Source organism: Alternaria arbusti, assembly GCF_024043155.1.
Source record: "Alternaria arbusti strain BMP 1465 chromosome Unknown scaffold_17, whole genome shotgun sequence".
Taxonomy (NCBI): domain Eukaryota; kingdom Fungi; phylum Ascomycota; class Dothideomycetes; order Pleosporales; family Pleosporaceae; genus Alternaria; species Alternaria arbusti.
This window is the reverse complement of record NW_026249957.1, coordinates 131456-148476: the sequence shown is the minus strand read 5'-3', so window position 1 is coordinate 148476 and position 17021 is coordinate 131456. Positions and strand designations below refer to the sequence as shown.

General features: G+C 53.9%; 5 protein-coding genes across 5 annotated transcripts; 3 read left to right on the top strand and 2 right to left on the bottom strand.

Annotated features, from left to right (window-relative positions):
- Window positions 1-1574: 1574 nt before the first annotated feature.
- J4E86_009414 (uncharacterized protein) lies at window positions 1575-2804 on the top strand (the record flags this gene model as incomplete). The annotated part of the gene is made up of 1 exon (XM_051449920.1): window positions 1575-2804. One exon carries the CDS (start codon window positions 1575-1577, stop codon window positions 2802-2804), a length of 1230 nt encoding a protein of 409 aa, XP_051298765.1.
- Window positions 2805-3364: 560 nt separating this feature from the next.
- On the top strand, window positions 3365-4908 carry J4E86_009413 (uncharacterized protein; the record flags this gene model as incomplete). The annotated part of the gene is made up of 2 exons (XM_051449919.1): window positions 3365-4427; window positions 4496-4908. The coding sequence occupies 2 exons, from the start codon at window positions 3365-3367 to the stop codon at window positions 4906-4908; spliced, it is 1476 nt and encodes a 491-aa protein (XP_051298764.1).
- A 1659-nt stretch (window positions 4909-6567) lies between these two features.
- Window positions 6568-10615, bottom strand: J4E86_009412 (uncharacterized protein; the record flags this gene model as incomplete). The annotated part of the gene is made up of 3 exons (XM_051449918.1): window positions 6568-7966; window positions 8135-10238; window positions 10372-10615. 3 exons carry the CDS (start codon window positions 10613-10615, stop codon window positions 6568-6570), a joined length of 3747 nt encoding a protein of 1248 aa, XP_051298763.1.
- A 349-nt stretch (window positions 10616-10964) lies between these two features.
- J4E86_009411 (uncharacterized protein) lies at window positions 10965-13320 on the top strand (the record flags this gene model as incomplete). The annotated part of the gene is made up of 3 exons (XM_051449917.1): window positions 10965-11479; window positions 11529-12303; window positions 12355-13320. The coding sequence occupies 3 exons, from the start codon at window positions 10965-10967 to the stop codon at window positions 13318-13320; spliced, it is 2256 nt and encodes a 751-aa protein (XP_051298762.1).
- Window positions 13321-13706: 386 nt separating this feature from the next.
- J4E86_009410 (uncharacterized protein) lies at window positions 13707-15728 on the bottom strand (the record flags this gene model as incomplete). Its single annotated transcript, XM_051449916.1, has 1 exon — window positions 13707-15728. One exon carries the CDS (start codon window positions 15726-15728, stop codon window positions 13707-13709), a length of 2022 nt encoding a protein of 673 aa, XP_051298761.1.
- Window positions 15729-17021: the final 1293 nt, after the last annotated feature.

Here is a 17021-nt window from a genome sequence, read left to right as displayed (position 1 = left end):
GGGTATTTGAGGGCAGCTGCGCAAAAAGAAAGCACAGGAGCGCAAAGAGGCCAGAGTCGCGAGGCCGGGGCGTAAGCGTAAAGGAGGCAGATGCGGTACTATCGAGGTGTTGATCGAGGCCTCCAACGCGCCTTCCTCGCGCGGACGGACGGTTACCTAGGTAGGGCTGCGCCTCTTGTCGCCAAGCCATGACAGACTCGCGAAGCACGACGGCCGACGTAAACAGCCGCGTATAACGTGTGGCGACGCTGCACCCATCTCAGTGCTGTTCTCCCATCCACTCCTCTTGTTCGGCACATCTACGCGTCCTGGATGGCGTAGGCTGTGCCAAGACCTGCCATCGGCCTTTACCTGCAGACCCCACTGGCCCGTAGTCTGCGTTAATCGGACCCTTTCCGTTCATCCACCTTGGGGCCATCGCAGAATACGTCGACACTGTAGCACATGACCGGGTTCCTAGGCTGTGGCACCGCCGCGTGATACCATGTCGCGCCTATTCGACGGGCGACACCAACATGAGGAGGCCAAAGGCGGTTGAACACATAACCAAACCAGGGCAGCGATGACAATAATTTCCTTTGTCGCCGAGTGAGGTATGACGGTGACGAGTTTGAGCACAGTACCGATATAGCCGTTCCACCGCGACTGTATGCTGCAAGATACGTCAACATCACGTCGCAGTATGACTCTTCAGTAGCACCCGATTTCACCTCGTCCTCGACAAAGTCTGGCACAGCCAAGCATGGCTCTCATCAACCGACACTGTCAGCGATACCCCATCTGAGCGCAAGAGTATTGACCGTCACGCGTACCTGCAGATATCAAGACTCACACCCGTGAACTGACCCAAGATCCCTTGACCATCGTTACGTCACTCCGCTAGCATTGGCACGACGAGCAGCACCCATTTGCTGCAGCCTGCTGCGACTGCACTACTCTGCTGTTAGTGCTGGAGGCTGCGACTACCTTCAAACTGTCGCGGAGTGTTTTGCTTTGTCTGGCGATAGCGTATTGCTAGACCCTCGCATTATTCTCCGCCTGCAGTGTGGCTACCTGCACTTGCAACACCAGCTGAAAGACGAAGAAGCTCGTTTGGGTCAATCTGTACTTTGGAGCATACCCCAGGTATAACAGTACCCATTCTGAGAGACTCGTAACACAAATCACTACCTTTACCCTGAGGGCGCAATTTCAAGAAGAGGTCCACGTAGAAGGAAAAAATTCTCGTGAGGTCACAAATAGCTTGCGATTCATCATCTCGCTCAGCTGCTGAGTTGTCACTCCTAACTCGAGGCGATACGCCGACAAGGTTCAAGGATCGGCGCGCTCGGCAAGCGATCATTCCTACAGGATGCGGAGCCATAGCTTGGCTAAACGTCATCCCTCATGCACACTGGGCCCATTCCTGAGACACCGCAACAGCCACTCGTCAAGTCCTGGTCAAGTGCCAGGCACAAAGTATATGACCTCGACCATGGCCCTCGCCTCCCTTTGTCCCGTGCAATACACCTACCTCCTGACCTCACCAACCCACCAGGCACCCGCGCCTTTGTCTAACACTACCATCATACAAAATGGCTCCCGAATCCGCTTCCGCCATGGCTGGCCGTGCTCGAATGCGCACCGAAGAAACCGAACAAGACCGCATCACCAGAGAAAACTCCGGCTTTGCCGCATTTGAAGCAGACATGCCGAAACTCACCAGCCGATTCAGCTTCTCCCTCAAGGACAACCTTTCGTCATATTTTGGTCGCAAGAACCCGTTCTACAACAACGTTAACCCAGAGACCGATTATGTGTGGATCCTGGATACTACCGCATACCAGAATCGCCTAGGAAGGTGGAACGCCGAGTTTGTCGCTGCCTATTTTGTCAAGAACAGTGGCAAGGATCTGTCCAAGATCGTCGCATGGGTCAGTGAGAAGATCGGCTTAGCAGACGACGAGCAAGCCAGGGCAACCGTCGCGCAGAGGCTCCAGCCTTTTGCGGACCAGATCCTTCCCGCGCATGCCGTCCAAATCGATCTACTGGGCATCAACACCAGACTGGGTCCCAGCGGACGCGACGGCATCAGCTCCGATGTCTTGGCTATCCCAGGGAACGACTACAAGGAAGGCCAAGTCAACAAGTTCAAGGCCGTCAACGCAGATGCGTCGCCGTTCAACATCACATTCGCCAAACCCAAGGGCTGGGCCATCCTTTCCGATGTGGACGACACTATCAAGAAGACTCTAACATCGTCACCCGTCGGTATCCTGACCACCACCTTCGCCGAAGAGCCCGAGCCCATCAAGGGTATGCCAGAACTGTACAGGCACATTGTACAAAAGCTCGACAACCCGCCCTTCTGGTACCTCTCCGCATCTCCATACAACCTTTACCCATTCCTTCGCAAGTTCCGCGAGCAATACTACCCTAACGGCACCATGATCCTACGCGATGCGAGCTGGATGAATCTTGCCGGCTTCCTCGCAAATTTGACTCAGGGCACTGAGGCCTACAAGGTTGATCGCATCGAGAAGGTCCACGGATGGTTCCCCAAACGCAAGTTCATCCTCATCGGTGACTCAACGCAAACAGACCCCGAATCCTACGGTGAAGCCTACCGCAAGTTTGGCAAGAACTGGATCGGCGCTATTTACATCCGTAAAGTCACGGGTGTGGCGGAGATGGACGAGGGCAGGAAGAACGATCCGGAACGATTCGAGAAGGCGTTCAAGGGTGTACCTAAGGATATCTGGTATATCTTCGAGGATGCGCAGGAGCTGTATGCGAAGATCGATGCTTTGCCTAAGATTGAGTAAGAGTTGGATGTCTAGTTTATGAATATTGTGGATCACGAAGGAGCTCATCTTGGGCGAGCTTCTTCGTATGGTTCGGGATGGGTGTGGCTATTTCTCTTCTGATGCTTTTTTGTTTTACGTGAAGTCATACCAATGGGTCAATTTCGACACACGGAGGAGAACATGCTGGAGTACGGCGTCCCGCTGATTGTTTACTTTACATAGCCAAGCAACACGATACCCAATTTCTTGTTTCATCTCCAACTTTCCCATGCTTTCCTGTTCTTTGGGTTCCCTTACTTTACACGGCAAACACTGACACTGGGAACGATCAAAAGGAAAGGTTATCGTTTGTTCTTGCCTATTTATCGCCATGCCTGATGCTGGCAAGCGGAACTGTGAAGAAACTACAGCATTCAATCTCGAATTCAGATGCACATCATTCACATTGCCACAGTACTGAAGGCTCGAAAACATGTCACCGCACCTGCAACCTCAGCAATGGCAATCTGGACTTGTACACAATCCCGTCGCTCAAAGTCCACAGTGCGACTACATTCTTATCTATACAGCTGCTCGACATGGCAGCAGGCCCGCTACACCTGCAACAACCCGGACCGATACCCCTATATGTCCTTCTTGTTCTCGTTGTCGGCATCTGCTGCTACTTCTTCTTCATAGGCACTGCCGCAGTACGGCTTTGGTTCTACAAAGGCGCCCTCGGCCCCGCTCCAGAGAAGTTCATCGTGATCAGGAACGAAACTCAAGAAGACGACCACCATGCGGCGCCAATCCACAGCAAACACAACGAGCTCGGCATAAGCGCTGAAACCCTAAGGAAGCGGCGCATGACCGTCTTCACCCACGACTCATTATCAGCGCCGACAGAAACCATATCACACAGCACCGCGTTCTCCCCCCGAAACCTGTCTACAGCAACAACAACAGTCAACCTCCAAGACATCTCAGACATCTCAGACCTAAGCTCATTCACAAACTCGCAAACGCGAGCCTACCTAGCCGAAGAACGCCGAATCTTGCGCATGCCCGCCTTCGACGCCGACGACTGCGGAACAGGCGACTACTTCCCAGACATACCCCTTACAAACCGGCCCATCGAATCCACATCCCTCCATTCCAACACCCTTACTGCCTCCCATCTAGGTCTCACGCCCACACCCCGCAGCAACTGGCTCACCATCTCCCCCCAATACATCGAATACCACGCCGCACGCACCCACCTCCTCTTACGCAACCGCTCCTCCTGCATCCACGTCACCCCCGAGGGCGAACGCGCATGTCGCGAACTCCTGCAGGAAGTCACGTCTTTCCTCGTGGAGATGTATCCGCACCAATTCCGTTTTCTGACGAAGCAGCGCAGGAAGCATGTGCTGAATGAGCTTACCCGGGAGGATTTCGAAATAGAACACGGATTGGAATGTCATCCGTTGGAGGTGGTTGCTAGGTTGTGTGCGGAGGATTTCATGGTTTGGGGGCGGAGTGAGAGTACGTTGAATTGGTATTTACAAGCTGCTACGACGCTGTTTCCGTCGGGGTATGTTGTTGCGCCGTATATGGGGAAGACGGTTGATGTCGTGGTGGGTGGCGAGGGGAAGGGGGGACCGGGTATGGTGCCTTGGTCTGGTATGTATTCCTTTGCCTTCTCCCCCTGAAAAATAGTTGTGGAACTCAAGCTAACACACATCTCACAGATCTCCAATCCATCCTCAAACTCCCCCTTCCAACACTCTCCCCCTACTCCTCCACCGGCCCCCTATCCCACACGCAGACCTTCATCCAAACCCGGCCCCTGCGCGCCACCCTAGCATCAACCCTCCACATCCCGCGGCCTATGGACTTTTTCGCCGGCCACATAGCTGATCTGCAGCCAACTGAACTGCTCGTGCGTACTGAAACGCAGATGTATGCGCGTCTACCCAAATCAGGTGCTGTCATTGTGACCACGCGGACAAGCACCGAGACGCTGAGTGAGATGAAAGATAGGATGACGATGCGGGAGAAAGAAGCCTTTTTGAAGGAGATCGGGCAGTGGGGAGAGGAGGAGGCGAGGGTGAAAGGGAGGGATTTGTGGATTGGGGTTGTGGAACGGTGTTTGAAAGGTTAGTTCTCCCGAGTTGGGATTGCTGGTTCAACAGAGTGGGCTGACGAATTTGTGGATAGATCAGAAAGCGTTTAGGGACGATGTAACGGTATATAGTAGGGTGTCGGTGATGGGAGGGATTAAAGGCTGAGGCTGAGACGGACAGTGGGCGACGTTTGGAGCTTGAGGCAATATGCTGTTGAGTGTGATATCGCACTCGCGGTAGCCGCGTGAGGACGTGTGACTATGTAAACTATCCTAGAGACGACGTACATTAAACACCGATTACACAACACAAATACAAAACCTCATCGCTGTATCCAACTTCTGCAAGTAGCGAGGTGGCTTTGTATCACAAGCCGGCTCAGTGGCGCGAATCCTAAATCGCTACCACACAATTTCCGCAACAGTGGAGTACGAAAAAACATTTTCTCGCACACATAAGTCTAACCTGACTACTCTTCAGACACCGCATCTCACACACAAGAAAAAAAGATGGCGTACGCAATCCCTTCCAGTTCCCTCAGCATAACAGCAGCAACATCCGCCCCCTGGCTGACAGAACACCCGAAATCGAACCTCACGAATATATCCTTCGCAACCACACCCAGCATGTCCACTTCATCATCCATATCCACCTACGCAACACAACCTCCATCACCCTCAACCCCAACAACCCCAACAACCCCAACAACCACACCCCTCCTCCCCTCCCCACTACCCACACAACCCACCACCCTCAACCTCACCTGCTCCCCCCAACCCCCCTCCTACGGTCCCCTACCCCCAGTCGAAAACACCCCATACTCCTTCTCCATCTGGCCTCAAATCCGGCAACCCGCTCTGTCTGCCCTCACACCATTGCGCTACACGCTTTCTTTCCGCGACGCAAACGCTTCGTACGTCGGAAGTGGGTATCTGGGGCATTACGAACTGCGTTCGTATGATGCGCGGGAGTGTGCGAGGAAGTGCGATGGATGGGGTGATGGTGGGGATGGTGGAGCGAGACAGGAGGGTTTTACAGGGTCTTTCACTTCCATTCCATCTGATCAAACGCCGCCATCCGATCTTCCCACACCCTCCCCACAACCATCCCCCCACCCCCAAATCTGCAACGGCTTCAACCTCTACTTCGAGCGCTCACCGTCCATCCACCTCGGCCCGAACTGCAGAGACGCAGCCAGTCGGACGATAATAAAATGTGCGCTTTGGGGCGAAGGGGTCGAGGAGGAAGGAGCAACCAATACGGGGTATACGGAGTGGGACTTTAACGTTGTTATTGCGGGGTCGAATGGGTATAGACTGGGTGGGGAGGAGAAGACGTCGGAGGGTGTGAAGAGTGTGGGCAGGAATGTGGGTTGGAGTGGAGGGTTGATGGCGATTTCGGTGGCTGTTGTGCTGGGATGGTTGGTCGTTGGGTTTTGATGACGAAGACGGCGGTGTGTCAATAGGTGGCCAGGACTTGTAATGCAACACCACGGACCAGACTTAGATTCATCTCCGAACACAGCTGAAGAGGACTCTCGGGTATCATTTGGGTCTATTGTGACCTACGTTCCTATGTACAAATACAATTACTGCTCCCCATTCATCAAAAAGACGCTAGAAGCGCGGGTTATAAGTACCAACCGCTTTTCATGGCCCGTATTTCCAAACGCCGTAATGTGCACAAACTTGCTTCTACTAGAAGGCATAGAGACCCCGCATGTTCCAGATCGCTTCATCAATCATGCTGGGGGTCCATTCCGCACCCGTCATCTGCCCAGCGATGCTCTCCCGCTTGTCGCGTGACAGTACTAAGAAGCGCTCGATCAGATCGCCATCAATGACGCTCTTGACCGGCGCGAAGTAGCTGCGGAAGGCGAGATGATCCCGGCCAGACAAAGGCTTATCGTCCGACCGAAGTTGGAGCTCCAGTTGCTGGAACATCTTGTGTTGTCGGCGGGAGTTGAAGGGGATGAGTGCACCAAGAGTACCTTGGAGACCGGCCCAGAAGATGATGCGCTCACCACCAGACAGGAGAACCGTCTTTTGTATCGAGACAGGAATGTCGTTTGTGAAGTAGTGTGCGATGAGGTCAAGACGGTTCGGTGTACCGCCCAGGTAGCCCTTGTCTACTAGTAGGTCGGAGCCGTCGGGCGATTCGTCTGAAGACTCGGAAACCTTCTGGGGGCAGCGCACGAGCCAGATATTACCGAACTTGTCACCACCGACTGTGGTATCGTAGTCCAGCATTTCTGATGCGGAGGTATGACGGGCGATGGTGTCATCCACAAAAGGAATGAGACGGTTGGGGTGGACTTGGTCCTTGTGTACAACGTAGGTGACGGATTGCGCCTGGTCGGAAACAACAAGTCGACTGCCTTGGGTCTTGAGATCGGTAACACGTGTGGCTACGCAGTTCGGGGCCTGAGCTTTACGGAGGACCGACTTCATGCCACAGTCGTAAAGACACAGGTGACGACCAACACCAGCGATAAGCTTTCCTTTGAAAGCCAGTAGCGCTAGAGGTGGATCGCTGACCTCGGTCTCGTGGAAGAACTCCAACTCGCGGCCAGTGGGGTTAATCTTGTACACCTGTATAGAAGCAGATGTGTATTTGAAGGGGTTGAAGCTCAAGTCTTTAGCAGTACCGACAGCTAGGAATGCTTCGTCACCGCGGCTCTCAAAGAAGACCAAAGCAGCACTGACAAGTGACTGGTTGCCGTTGAGCTCCACTGTGTGGGTGACGGTCTTCTCGCTCACAGGGTCGACAACTTGGATGCAAGAGGCCCAGCTGCCTTGCGCCCTTGGATATCCAAAGTCGATCGCTGGGAGTTCGTCGCCATCGGTTGTGCCGTTTGCCGTATCACCATCGACATCCTCAGTCTTCATGGAGCCGTTGGTGCTGTCGGTCTCTTCCTTCTTTACACCAGCATGTGCTATCAGATGTTGGCGTCTATCGGCGCTGATAGTGTTGTTATCGCTCTCGATCACGTAGAAGACACCCTGGTCGTGCCATCCGACCATCTTCCTGGGGGTGTACTTGAGTGGTATGTTCTCGTAGGTCGTGTTGTCCGTCAAGTCGTTGAAGGTGAAGATTCTGTTTCGTTAGCAACTGTTCATTTTTTTTGTAGTTTTGACAAAAATGAGTTGGTAACTGCTTTCAGTAGGAACAATTGGAAATTTTGTTTCAGCCTCATCTTGATTCGACGGTAGGAAACATATTTTCATCATTGCAGTTGGAGCGAAAGAAATAGGGGGTGCTTACCGTAACTCATTAGCGCTGACACAGATGATTCCCTTGAATTGAGAACCATCAAAGTTCCAAGCGGACTTGAAAGGGATGTAGTTCAAGGGTGTCAGCTGCAATACGCCGGTCCGGGGATGGGTGTAGCCTAGCCATGGCCTTGAGGTCATTGCGAGGATAGCAGGTTCGCCGGCAACAGTCACCTTCGCAAACTTGATAGGCTCGGGGCCAAGGAAGCGCCTCCGGGTGTCACCGATGTCTCCAGTCATCTCATCCAGTACTGATCGAATGTATACACCGCTTCGCAGACCAATGTGCAAGAACTGGCTGTATCCACGGGGCGACTTGTCTGTCATGAGGTTGATGGTCAGGTCGCTCGGCGGTGATGTAAGAGCTTGGACAGAGATGCTTCGTAGGATATTGCCCTCCATGTCAGGACTCAGATTGAATATCCGGACGGTCTGGTCGCTACAGCCAACAGCCAAGAAGAAAGCTCGCACGCTACCCTCTGGGACATCGGGCATCGCCAGGCAGTTGATGGTGCTGTCCAGGGCAATCTCCTCCTCGGCCATGGCAAGTGAACCATCGGAGTCGCACTCAAAGTACAAGATCTGGCCTGAACTCAGCGCAATGGCAACCTGTCGGTTGTTTGTAGCGCAGGCTACAATGGTACGATGGGCTGGAGGTTGCCAATCGGTCAAACTAGCATGTGTCGCGCTCGCATCTTCGTTGGGAAACTGGATGCCCTGAATGTGGCGGATACCCTTGGGATGAATCTGGATGATACAGTCCTCACCAAATTGTTGCACACCGAGCGTGTTTGTATCTGGGAGGAAGCCAGTGTTAGATGCTTCCTCGACATCATCGCCGATTTTCAGAACTAATGTTCTGCTGTGAAGGCACATGACGATGAGGGTGTCAGTCTCGTCTTCGCTGGTGAGCTTTGTAGTCCAAACATCTGACGCGTTTTGCGGCAAAGGCGACTCGATGAGGTCCAAAACCTCCAGCGCATTCCTGGTGGTGCGGAACGAACTTCGGCCTCCTGTACCATTGATCGTGTAAACCTGTGGCGCGTCTTCGAGAGCAGGGTTAGCAACCTCCATACCCATGATCGGGTTCAAACTGGCCATCGACTCTACCGCGGTGAGGTTGACTAGGGCTCGAGGCTTGAAGAAAGGAGGCGCGAAAGCAGTCTCCGGATCGACAGGGAACTGGTCACTCTCGAACACGGGGTCCTCTGTCTCGTCTCCCAACGACTCGAGCTCGTACAGGATGCGGTCTCCAGATTCGCAGGCAGCATACACGAAACCTGCCCTGAGAATGCAGATGCTAGTGACGACAGGAATAGTATCAAAGTACTTGATCTTGATCTTGTCGACTGTGCCATTGGTTGCTTCCACTGTAAGCTTGAAGACGTCGCCATCTTCTGTTTGTAGGAGGTAGAAGAAATCGCCGCCCTTCAGAGAGTACAGGGTACCAGCAACGATCATGCGCTTACGGTTGGGGTCTTCGGTAGCTCCCTCCCGACGCGGAATGGCCAATCGGTGGACGCTTGATTTGTTGTTGAAGATACGGCGGTATGTGATGCTGTCCTCTCCACAGCACAGGACACCGCTTGGAGCGTTTGGACCTCCCGGTACGCGGAAGAGGGTATTGGCAGTCCGATCAACTGGCTCTGACCACTTCCGAACGATGTGGTTCAGACCAAGATCCAGCTCGTAGTATACCAGCTCCTTCTTGATCTCGTCGTACGCTTCGCCGGTAGGATCGGTCTCGGAGTTGGAGTAGTCCACCTCGAGAGTAGCGAACATGGGGTTGTCGTATCCGACATCAAGCCCGATGAGGCAGTACACTAGCGTCTGTGGCTTGTGTGCCTCTAGCGGTGAGGAGATGGCGATGTCCGTCTGGCCACTTCGGGTGAGAATGTAGACAAGCTTGTTCTTCTCCGTCGAGGCGATCATGATAGCGCGCCCTTTCGGGTCGGCTGCCAGATACTCGCCCGGCACTACGCGTCGTATTCCAGACTTGCCGAACGTCTCGAAGTGGACCGTCTTGAAGGTGTGCTCGTCTGGCATGTACTCATACGTGACTAACCGTCCTGAATCGGTGGTTATGACGATATGGTCTGACGGAGTCAGCAGAGGTTCTTGTTAATTGCAATCCAGTCCACCGCGGGCTCAGTGAGCTGGGAGCTCGGAGGTGTCGTGTGCTTTGAAAATCACTATACTGCTTGTAGCGGGGAAGTAGGACTGACATACCTTTGGTTCCGCCCGCGATCCTGAACTTGGCGATGCGGCGAATGATGCCAAAGACATCCTGCGAGTAGAGCTCTTGAAAGCCCTTCTGCCGCCGCGAGACCTCCAGGATAGCTAGCCGTGAGCCGCTCGCTGTGAGAATTTGCTGCTTTCCGTTTCCGAGAAAGTCGCCGGAGATGGCGTCCTGTGTGGCTGTGGGCTGCTTCACCGTCAAGGCGTACAGGGACATGGAGGAGAAGCTCGTCATGATGGGCGGCGGTGGGCGCTGGCCCAGTTACTCTCGTCGCGTCGGGTCTTGAGCGCGTGCAGGAAAAGTTCAAAATTGAGTCGCGACAATCGAAAGTAACGCTCGAGCTTGCAGAGTGTAGTGCGCGCCGGTGTCAGGCAGCGCGGCTGAAGAGTTGCGGGCGCAAGTTGTCGAGGCTCGTGAGAAAGATTTACGCGCAAAGAGGCCAGAGCTTCTCGGCCTAGTGTCGGTCCGCCCTGGCCAATTGGTGGGATGGGCCCCACTAAAATTTCATGTCGCAAAGTCCTCGAAGGCGCATACAGACGACGCTCTCGATAACTGATACAGTCACGACACCCGTATATTCACCATGAAGCGCAAAGTTGGCGCCCTAGAGAAGCTCGAGTCGGACCATGCGGCACTCCGATTCAAGCTGAAGCGAGACCCCCAATCGTACAGAGACGACTTCGAGCAGCAGTACCAGCAGTACCGAACCCTCCTCGACCTGTTCCTTGCCGACCCGAGCACCTCAGACAGTGGTCTGGTTGCGCTGAAGGATCTTATTGAATTCGTCTCGCATACCTCGGACCTCTATCCCGATGTCGCATCCGAATTCCCTAGGGATCTCGAGCTTCTGCTCACCCACCATGAGGTGCTTGAGTACGACTTGAGGGACAAGATCGTCGGCGCATACTGCTTGCTCAAGCGCAAAGAAGTCATAGACTCGGTCAAACTCCTCAACACACTGTTCCCGCTCCTTGTGGCGACGAACAGCAAGAGTCTGCGACAACTGCTCTACACCAAGATTATCTCAGATCTACGTTCCTCCAACGCGAAGACCGTGAACCACAAGCTCAACAAGTCTATGCAAACGGCACTTTACAAGTACGCAGTATCCTCCCAATGCTTGGCCTTCCCAATTAACCGTCCCAAGTCTCTTAGAATCCGACACCTCCTCGCCGAAGGGTCTCTGGGCCGTGAAGATCACCAGAGAGCTGTGGAAACGACAGATATGGACAGATGCGCGCGCCGTCGAGGTCATGCGACTTGCAGCACTGAGCGACAACGAAAAGACCACCTCGGGCGGCCTCAGGTTCTTCCTCGGTGGTGACCAGGAGCGAGAAGCCGCCGCAGAGGAGAGCAGCGATGACGACAACGATGTAGACATTGGAAAGCTGAAGCACGCGGCCGGAATCAACAAGAAGAGCAAGAAGAAGGCGCGCGACATCAAATCCGCAGCTGCCAGTCTCAAGAAGAAGGCAAAGAAGAAGAACGCACCCCACCCCCTCAACTTCAGTGCGCTACACCTTCTCCACGATCCTCAAGGCTTCGCCGAAACCGTCTTCTCGAAGCACATCCAGAACACCAAGAACAAGCTTGCTCTCGAGACAAAGCTACTGGCACTGCAGCTTGTCACTCGCCTCGTTGGATTACATCAGCTCACAGTCCTTCCGCTATACTCATACTTCTTGAAGCACCTCACTCCTCGGCAAGCCTCAGTCACCACTTACTTGGCGTGCTTAGCGCAAGCGACACATTCATATGTACCGCCAGACGTACTTGAGCCACTTGTGCAGAAGATCGCGAACGAGTTCGTGTCAGAAGCCTCAGCCTCTGAGGTCGCGGCAGCAGGTCTGAATTCCATTCGTGAGATCTGCGCACGTCAGCCATTGGCCATGACAGATACTCTGCTTCAAGACTTGGTCATGGTAAGTTACTCCTTGAGGTCCGATGCCATACTCTATACTAACAGTTATTAGTACCGTAAATCGAAAGACAAGGGTACCATGATGGCCGCCAAAGGTCTCCTCTCCCTCTACCGCGAAGTCGGCGCCGACCTCCTCAAGAAACGCGATCGTGGCAAGGACGCGACAATGGGTATCCGTGCTGGTACTATCAAAGAACGCCGCTATGGTGAAGAAGCTATCGGAGAGGTTGAGGGCATCGAGTTGCTCGAGAAATGGAAGGAAGAGGAGCGTAGAAAGAAGCTCATAGAGGCTGGTCTAGATCCCGACGCAGACAACGGCGACATCGACCTCGACGACGAAGACGACTGGAAGAAGTGGGACGTGGAAAGCGAGGGCGACAGCGACGACTCAGGCGGCTGGATCAACGTCGAAAGCGACGGCGAAGACATCCAAATCAGCGACTCAGAAGACGAAAAGGACAAGAAGGAACGCCCCGCAAAGAAAGCCAAGCTCGACAGCGCCACCCCCGGTCCATCTGACAACAAGGAAAACTCCAAGAGCGTGGAACCAGAAACCAAGTCCCTCTCCAAACTCCTCACAACCACCATCCTCACCCCCGCCGACCTCAAACAACTCCAAGCCCTCCGCGCCTCCAGCACAATAACCTCCACCCTCGCCGGCTCCTCCAAGCGTGCCCAGCTCCTCGCCGCCCGCCACGCCGACGAAGCCATCACCGCCGAGACCATCGAGCTCGCCGCCAAAATCGGCAAGAAGAACACCAAGGAAGAGAAAATCGCTCTTGCCAGGGCCGACCGCGAAACGAACCACACTTCCAAAGCGGCGAAGCACCAGGCCAAGAAGGTGGAAGAGGGCAAGAGTACGACGAACAAGGAGAAGGCGAGGAAGAAGAATTTCCTCATGACGCTGGGTAAGGCGAGGTTTAAGAATAAGCGCAGTTTGGGGGACGTTAAGAGGACGATGCAGGGGCATGTTGAGAGGAAGAAGAGGGGTGGTAAGAGGGGGAATAAGGGAAATTAAGTGGGGTTATGCATACGTTGATGGCATTTATCTTGAGTATTGTTACTTGTATGGGATGGACCGAAAATGGCATGGTCTTTTCATGGGAGACGAACGGAAAAAGGGAAAAGTAACTTGATACCCAGATAGAATATGGATCATGAAACATGAGTTATCCCGTTCCTAAGTAGTCCTAGGACTCGACGTGAAGTACGAAATCATCTCCTTCGACGCCAGTTACACACACTACCCGCTTCTGGTCCGTCTACCATGGCCTTTTCTCCCCACACTACATGGGGAATACACGTACATTCTGTTCAGATGCCTCTCAGCTCCCCAGCAAACACCACCTATCCTTCGTGTACCCTGTCTCTGCGCAGCTCTCACACGCATGCTGTCCAGTCCACTCACTCATCCACAGTCGGTGTCGCATCATCATTCGCTTCAGCTTCCCCGCCTTCACCCGCAACGCGTCGTTCAAAGCGAAATACCGGCCTTCGGGTACCAAAGTCGCTCGAGCTCTCACTGTGGAAGCTGCTTGAAGCATCGCCTTTACCGGAGACTTGGAGTTTGCCGACCTCAGAGCTGAGGGCAGGTCGTATAGGGGCGCTGCGCTTGCTGCGGGAAGAAGAATGCTCGCCGTTGCCATGTTGAGACGAAGCGTCATCCTTGGTAGTTGGTGTGATTGGAGAGCTGGCGGAGCGGGGAGATAGTTTTGTGGGAGTTCTCACGTCTTTGGAAGGAGTAGATGAGCGAGTCGTGTAGTTCATAGTCTTGGGGTTATCCTTGGCCGCCTTTGCCATCTGGTCGAGTGTTTGTGGTGTTCTACGTTGAATAGGTGTGATGAGAATACCCTTGTGTCTTGTTGACGTCGCCCCAGGATCTGAAAGCGACTGTGGTGGGGTTTTGACGATGGTGTCTTCGGTGCCAACCAGTTCCTGGACATGTTGGCGTTGCATTGTAGTACTCGAAAGCACACTATCAGGAGCGACTATCTTTCCATCAGAGCTGCTCGCTATCGGTGATGATGCAGGTACGGCCGCGAACGCGTCCGCAACACTATGCCCTGTACCATCTTGCCACATGTCGGCATCAGCAGAAAGAGCCTGACGCACTGTATGGTCCTTTTCGTTCTGAACCTTCATCGCGGGACTGATGAGAGGCTGTTGGTGGCTCGCCAGACTGACAGCACCATCACCGTTGTTCTTTGTTCTCTTGCGCGAGCTCTGTGATTCAGCCTCCATCCAAGCGCTCATATATTGATTCTGGATCTGGACCATCATCGATATATCATTCTGCAAACCCTTCTTGTCTGCAGATTGATGATAGACTTGTAGCAAGGATGCGATAAGTGAGGTATGCTCAATGAGATGACTAACGAGGAGGTTGGGATCTGGGCCTCGATGTACCGTTGGCGTGTGATTCCTATGTTGGTCAACGTTGCGTACCCTGGACACAGGCGTGGCATTCAATTGAGTAGTCGGACGGCTCGATTGCGGTCGAGCATTCCGCTGGTGTTCTCCGGCTTCATCATCGCCGGTTTCAGCAAGGTCAGCATCGGCGAGCTTCCTCTTCTGTGGTGAAGTTCGTGAGTACTCTTGAATGTGATGCACAGCTCGCCTACGGAGCGAGTTTTCGTTCTGAGAGGGGACCATTGGCAAGACGTATGTATTGGAGGGTCCTTGAACATGATAATGCTGCGCATATGCTGGTTGGTGTTGTGGCGCGTGTTGCGCAAGAACTGGCGCTGAGAGTGGATACTGTACTTCAAAAGGTACATTGAGCGTGTGTCGACCCCATGCTGCGTTCGGGCTGACTTCAGGCGCGGCAGTGATCTTCGCGCTCATCATTCGATAGATATCGTGACTCTGGTGCCCGGTGAATGTGCTGCCGTTCGCAGGCATGGCTGCCAATGCCGGTCTGGAGACACCGTAACTGTATAGTTCCCTATATCCGTTGCCGATGAACTGATGCGGTTCTGAAAGCTTTTTGTGTTTCTGTCTGCGCTTCGGGGCTCGCGTTGCTCGTCGTGGAGGTGATGGATCCTCGTTGACGATGATGGGGTTGTGGCTGCTGCCGCTCATGTTCGCGAAAGGCTTAGGTGCGAGTCTCCGCAGGGCGGAGGAGACAGTTCGATCGGTGGGATCAGTTGAGCCTTGTCGTTTCTTCGGCGTCATGACAGTGAGTACCTCTGGAGACTCGCCGGTGCTTGGGGATTTGAGACTGAGATCATGTTCACTAATGTTGCCGGAGAGCGCCATTCTAGGAGGAGTGTCTGGCACTCTGCGATTGTTCTGAGCTTTCTCGAACTTCTTGGCGCTGGGAACGATGATATGTATGGTGTCGCTCGTCTGTCGGAGCGGTCTGGGCCGTCCAATGCCAGTCATGTCCGGCTCTGCGTTTGCAGTGCCTCGCCGAGTGGACACCATGTTCAATGTTTGTCCTGGTTCGTCAGACCTTCACCGCTCACTTGATTTCAAATTCGCCTTACCAGTTCTCAACTCACGTCGCCGGAATGGTACAGCGCTGTGCCGGATTAGGGTGGTGAAGATGAGAGTGTGATTATTGGCGACACTCTCCCTTCGGCTTCGAGGCGGAGCGGAGCAGACGACGATAGCGGTGAAGGCGAGAACTGAGAGCGAGGTGATGAGTCGCAAACAAACTAATGATGTTGCCTACATGTATGTAGAAGGTGCACTATGTGTGGGAAGGGACATCCGCTGTTTGGAAGGAAGGCGCGACGCACCGCGATCAACAGCAAGGACGAAATCTCAGCATCGCACATCGCAAACGAAGATAATTGGAATGAACGACGAGACGGAAAAGAAAGACAATGATACCTCATGCGCTCGCCGTTGGTGCTTCGTGCGGCAGCTCTCATCCTGCGGTTAGAAACGCGCGAAGTTTAACCAGCTCTTCCACGTCATCCACGTCGTTGACGACGCGATCGATAGCACCATCATCCCAAGCAATGCCATGCCAAAGCAGCACACCCACATCTCTCATCACTCTCACGTCGCCCATTCGAGCTTCCAACTCCGGTACGGCGTCGATCAAGCGCGCCCAAAATAGCTCACGAAGTCGCGTCGCGCCGTTGAAGTAGGTCCATTTGGGCGCAGATGTGGGAAGATCTAGTGAGGTGGTTCCAAGAAGATGCTCGAGCCCGTACAGGCAGGTCCCGAAAGGTAAGTATTCCGCCTCCGCCCAGTCTACCAGGCCTGTGATCTCCCAGGTGTTCTGGTCAACCAAGATGTTGGATGGGATTAGATCTCCGTGATTAAGTACTACTGGATAGTCCCCCATTCTCTTTATCGCGTGCATCGTCTCTCGCGCTCTTTTGCGTAGATATGCATCCGGTAGTTCCTTAGCCAGCCGCTCAAGTCTAGACATGACCGTTGAGCCGACCTTGCCGCGGCACTGCGCGAGCATCGATGGACGCTCGTCCATGGGTGAATCTGCCCGTACCGTTCGGGCGATATAGTGTATTTTCTGTGGTGAGTGCCAGCTTTGCGCAACAAAATTCGCGAAACTTGTGATGAGGCGCCCCAGTCGCTCTCCTGCACTATCATTGAGTGAGTGTCCATGCTGCTGTAATCGGTTCAGCGGCGTGCCGTCAACCTTTTTCATTTCGTATGCGCATATGCCTCTGGGTAGTGTTAAAGCGAGATCCTCGATGGTGGGGGCTAGTGCTGGGTGCGCTGTGCTAGCAGCGCGTGCAATGT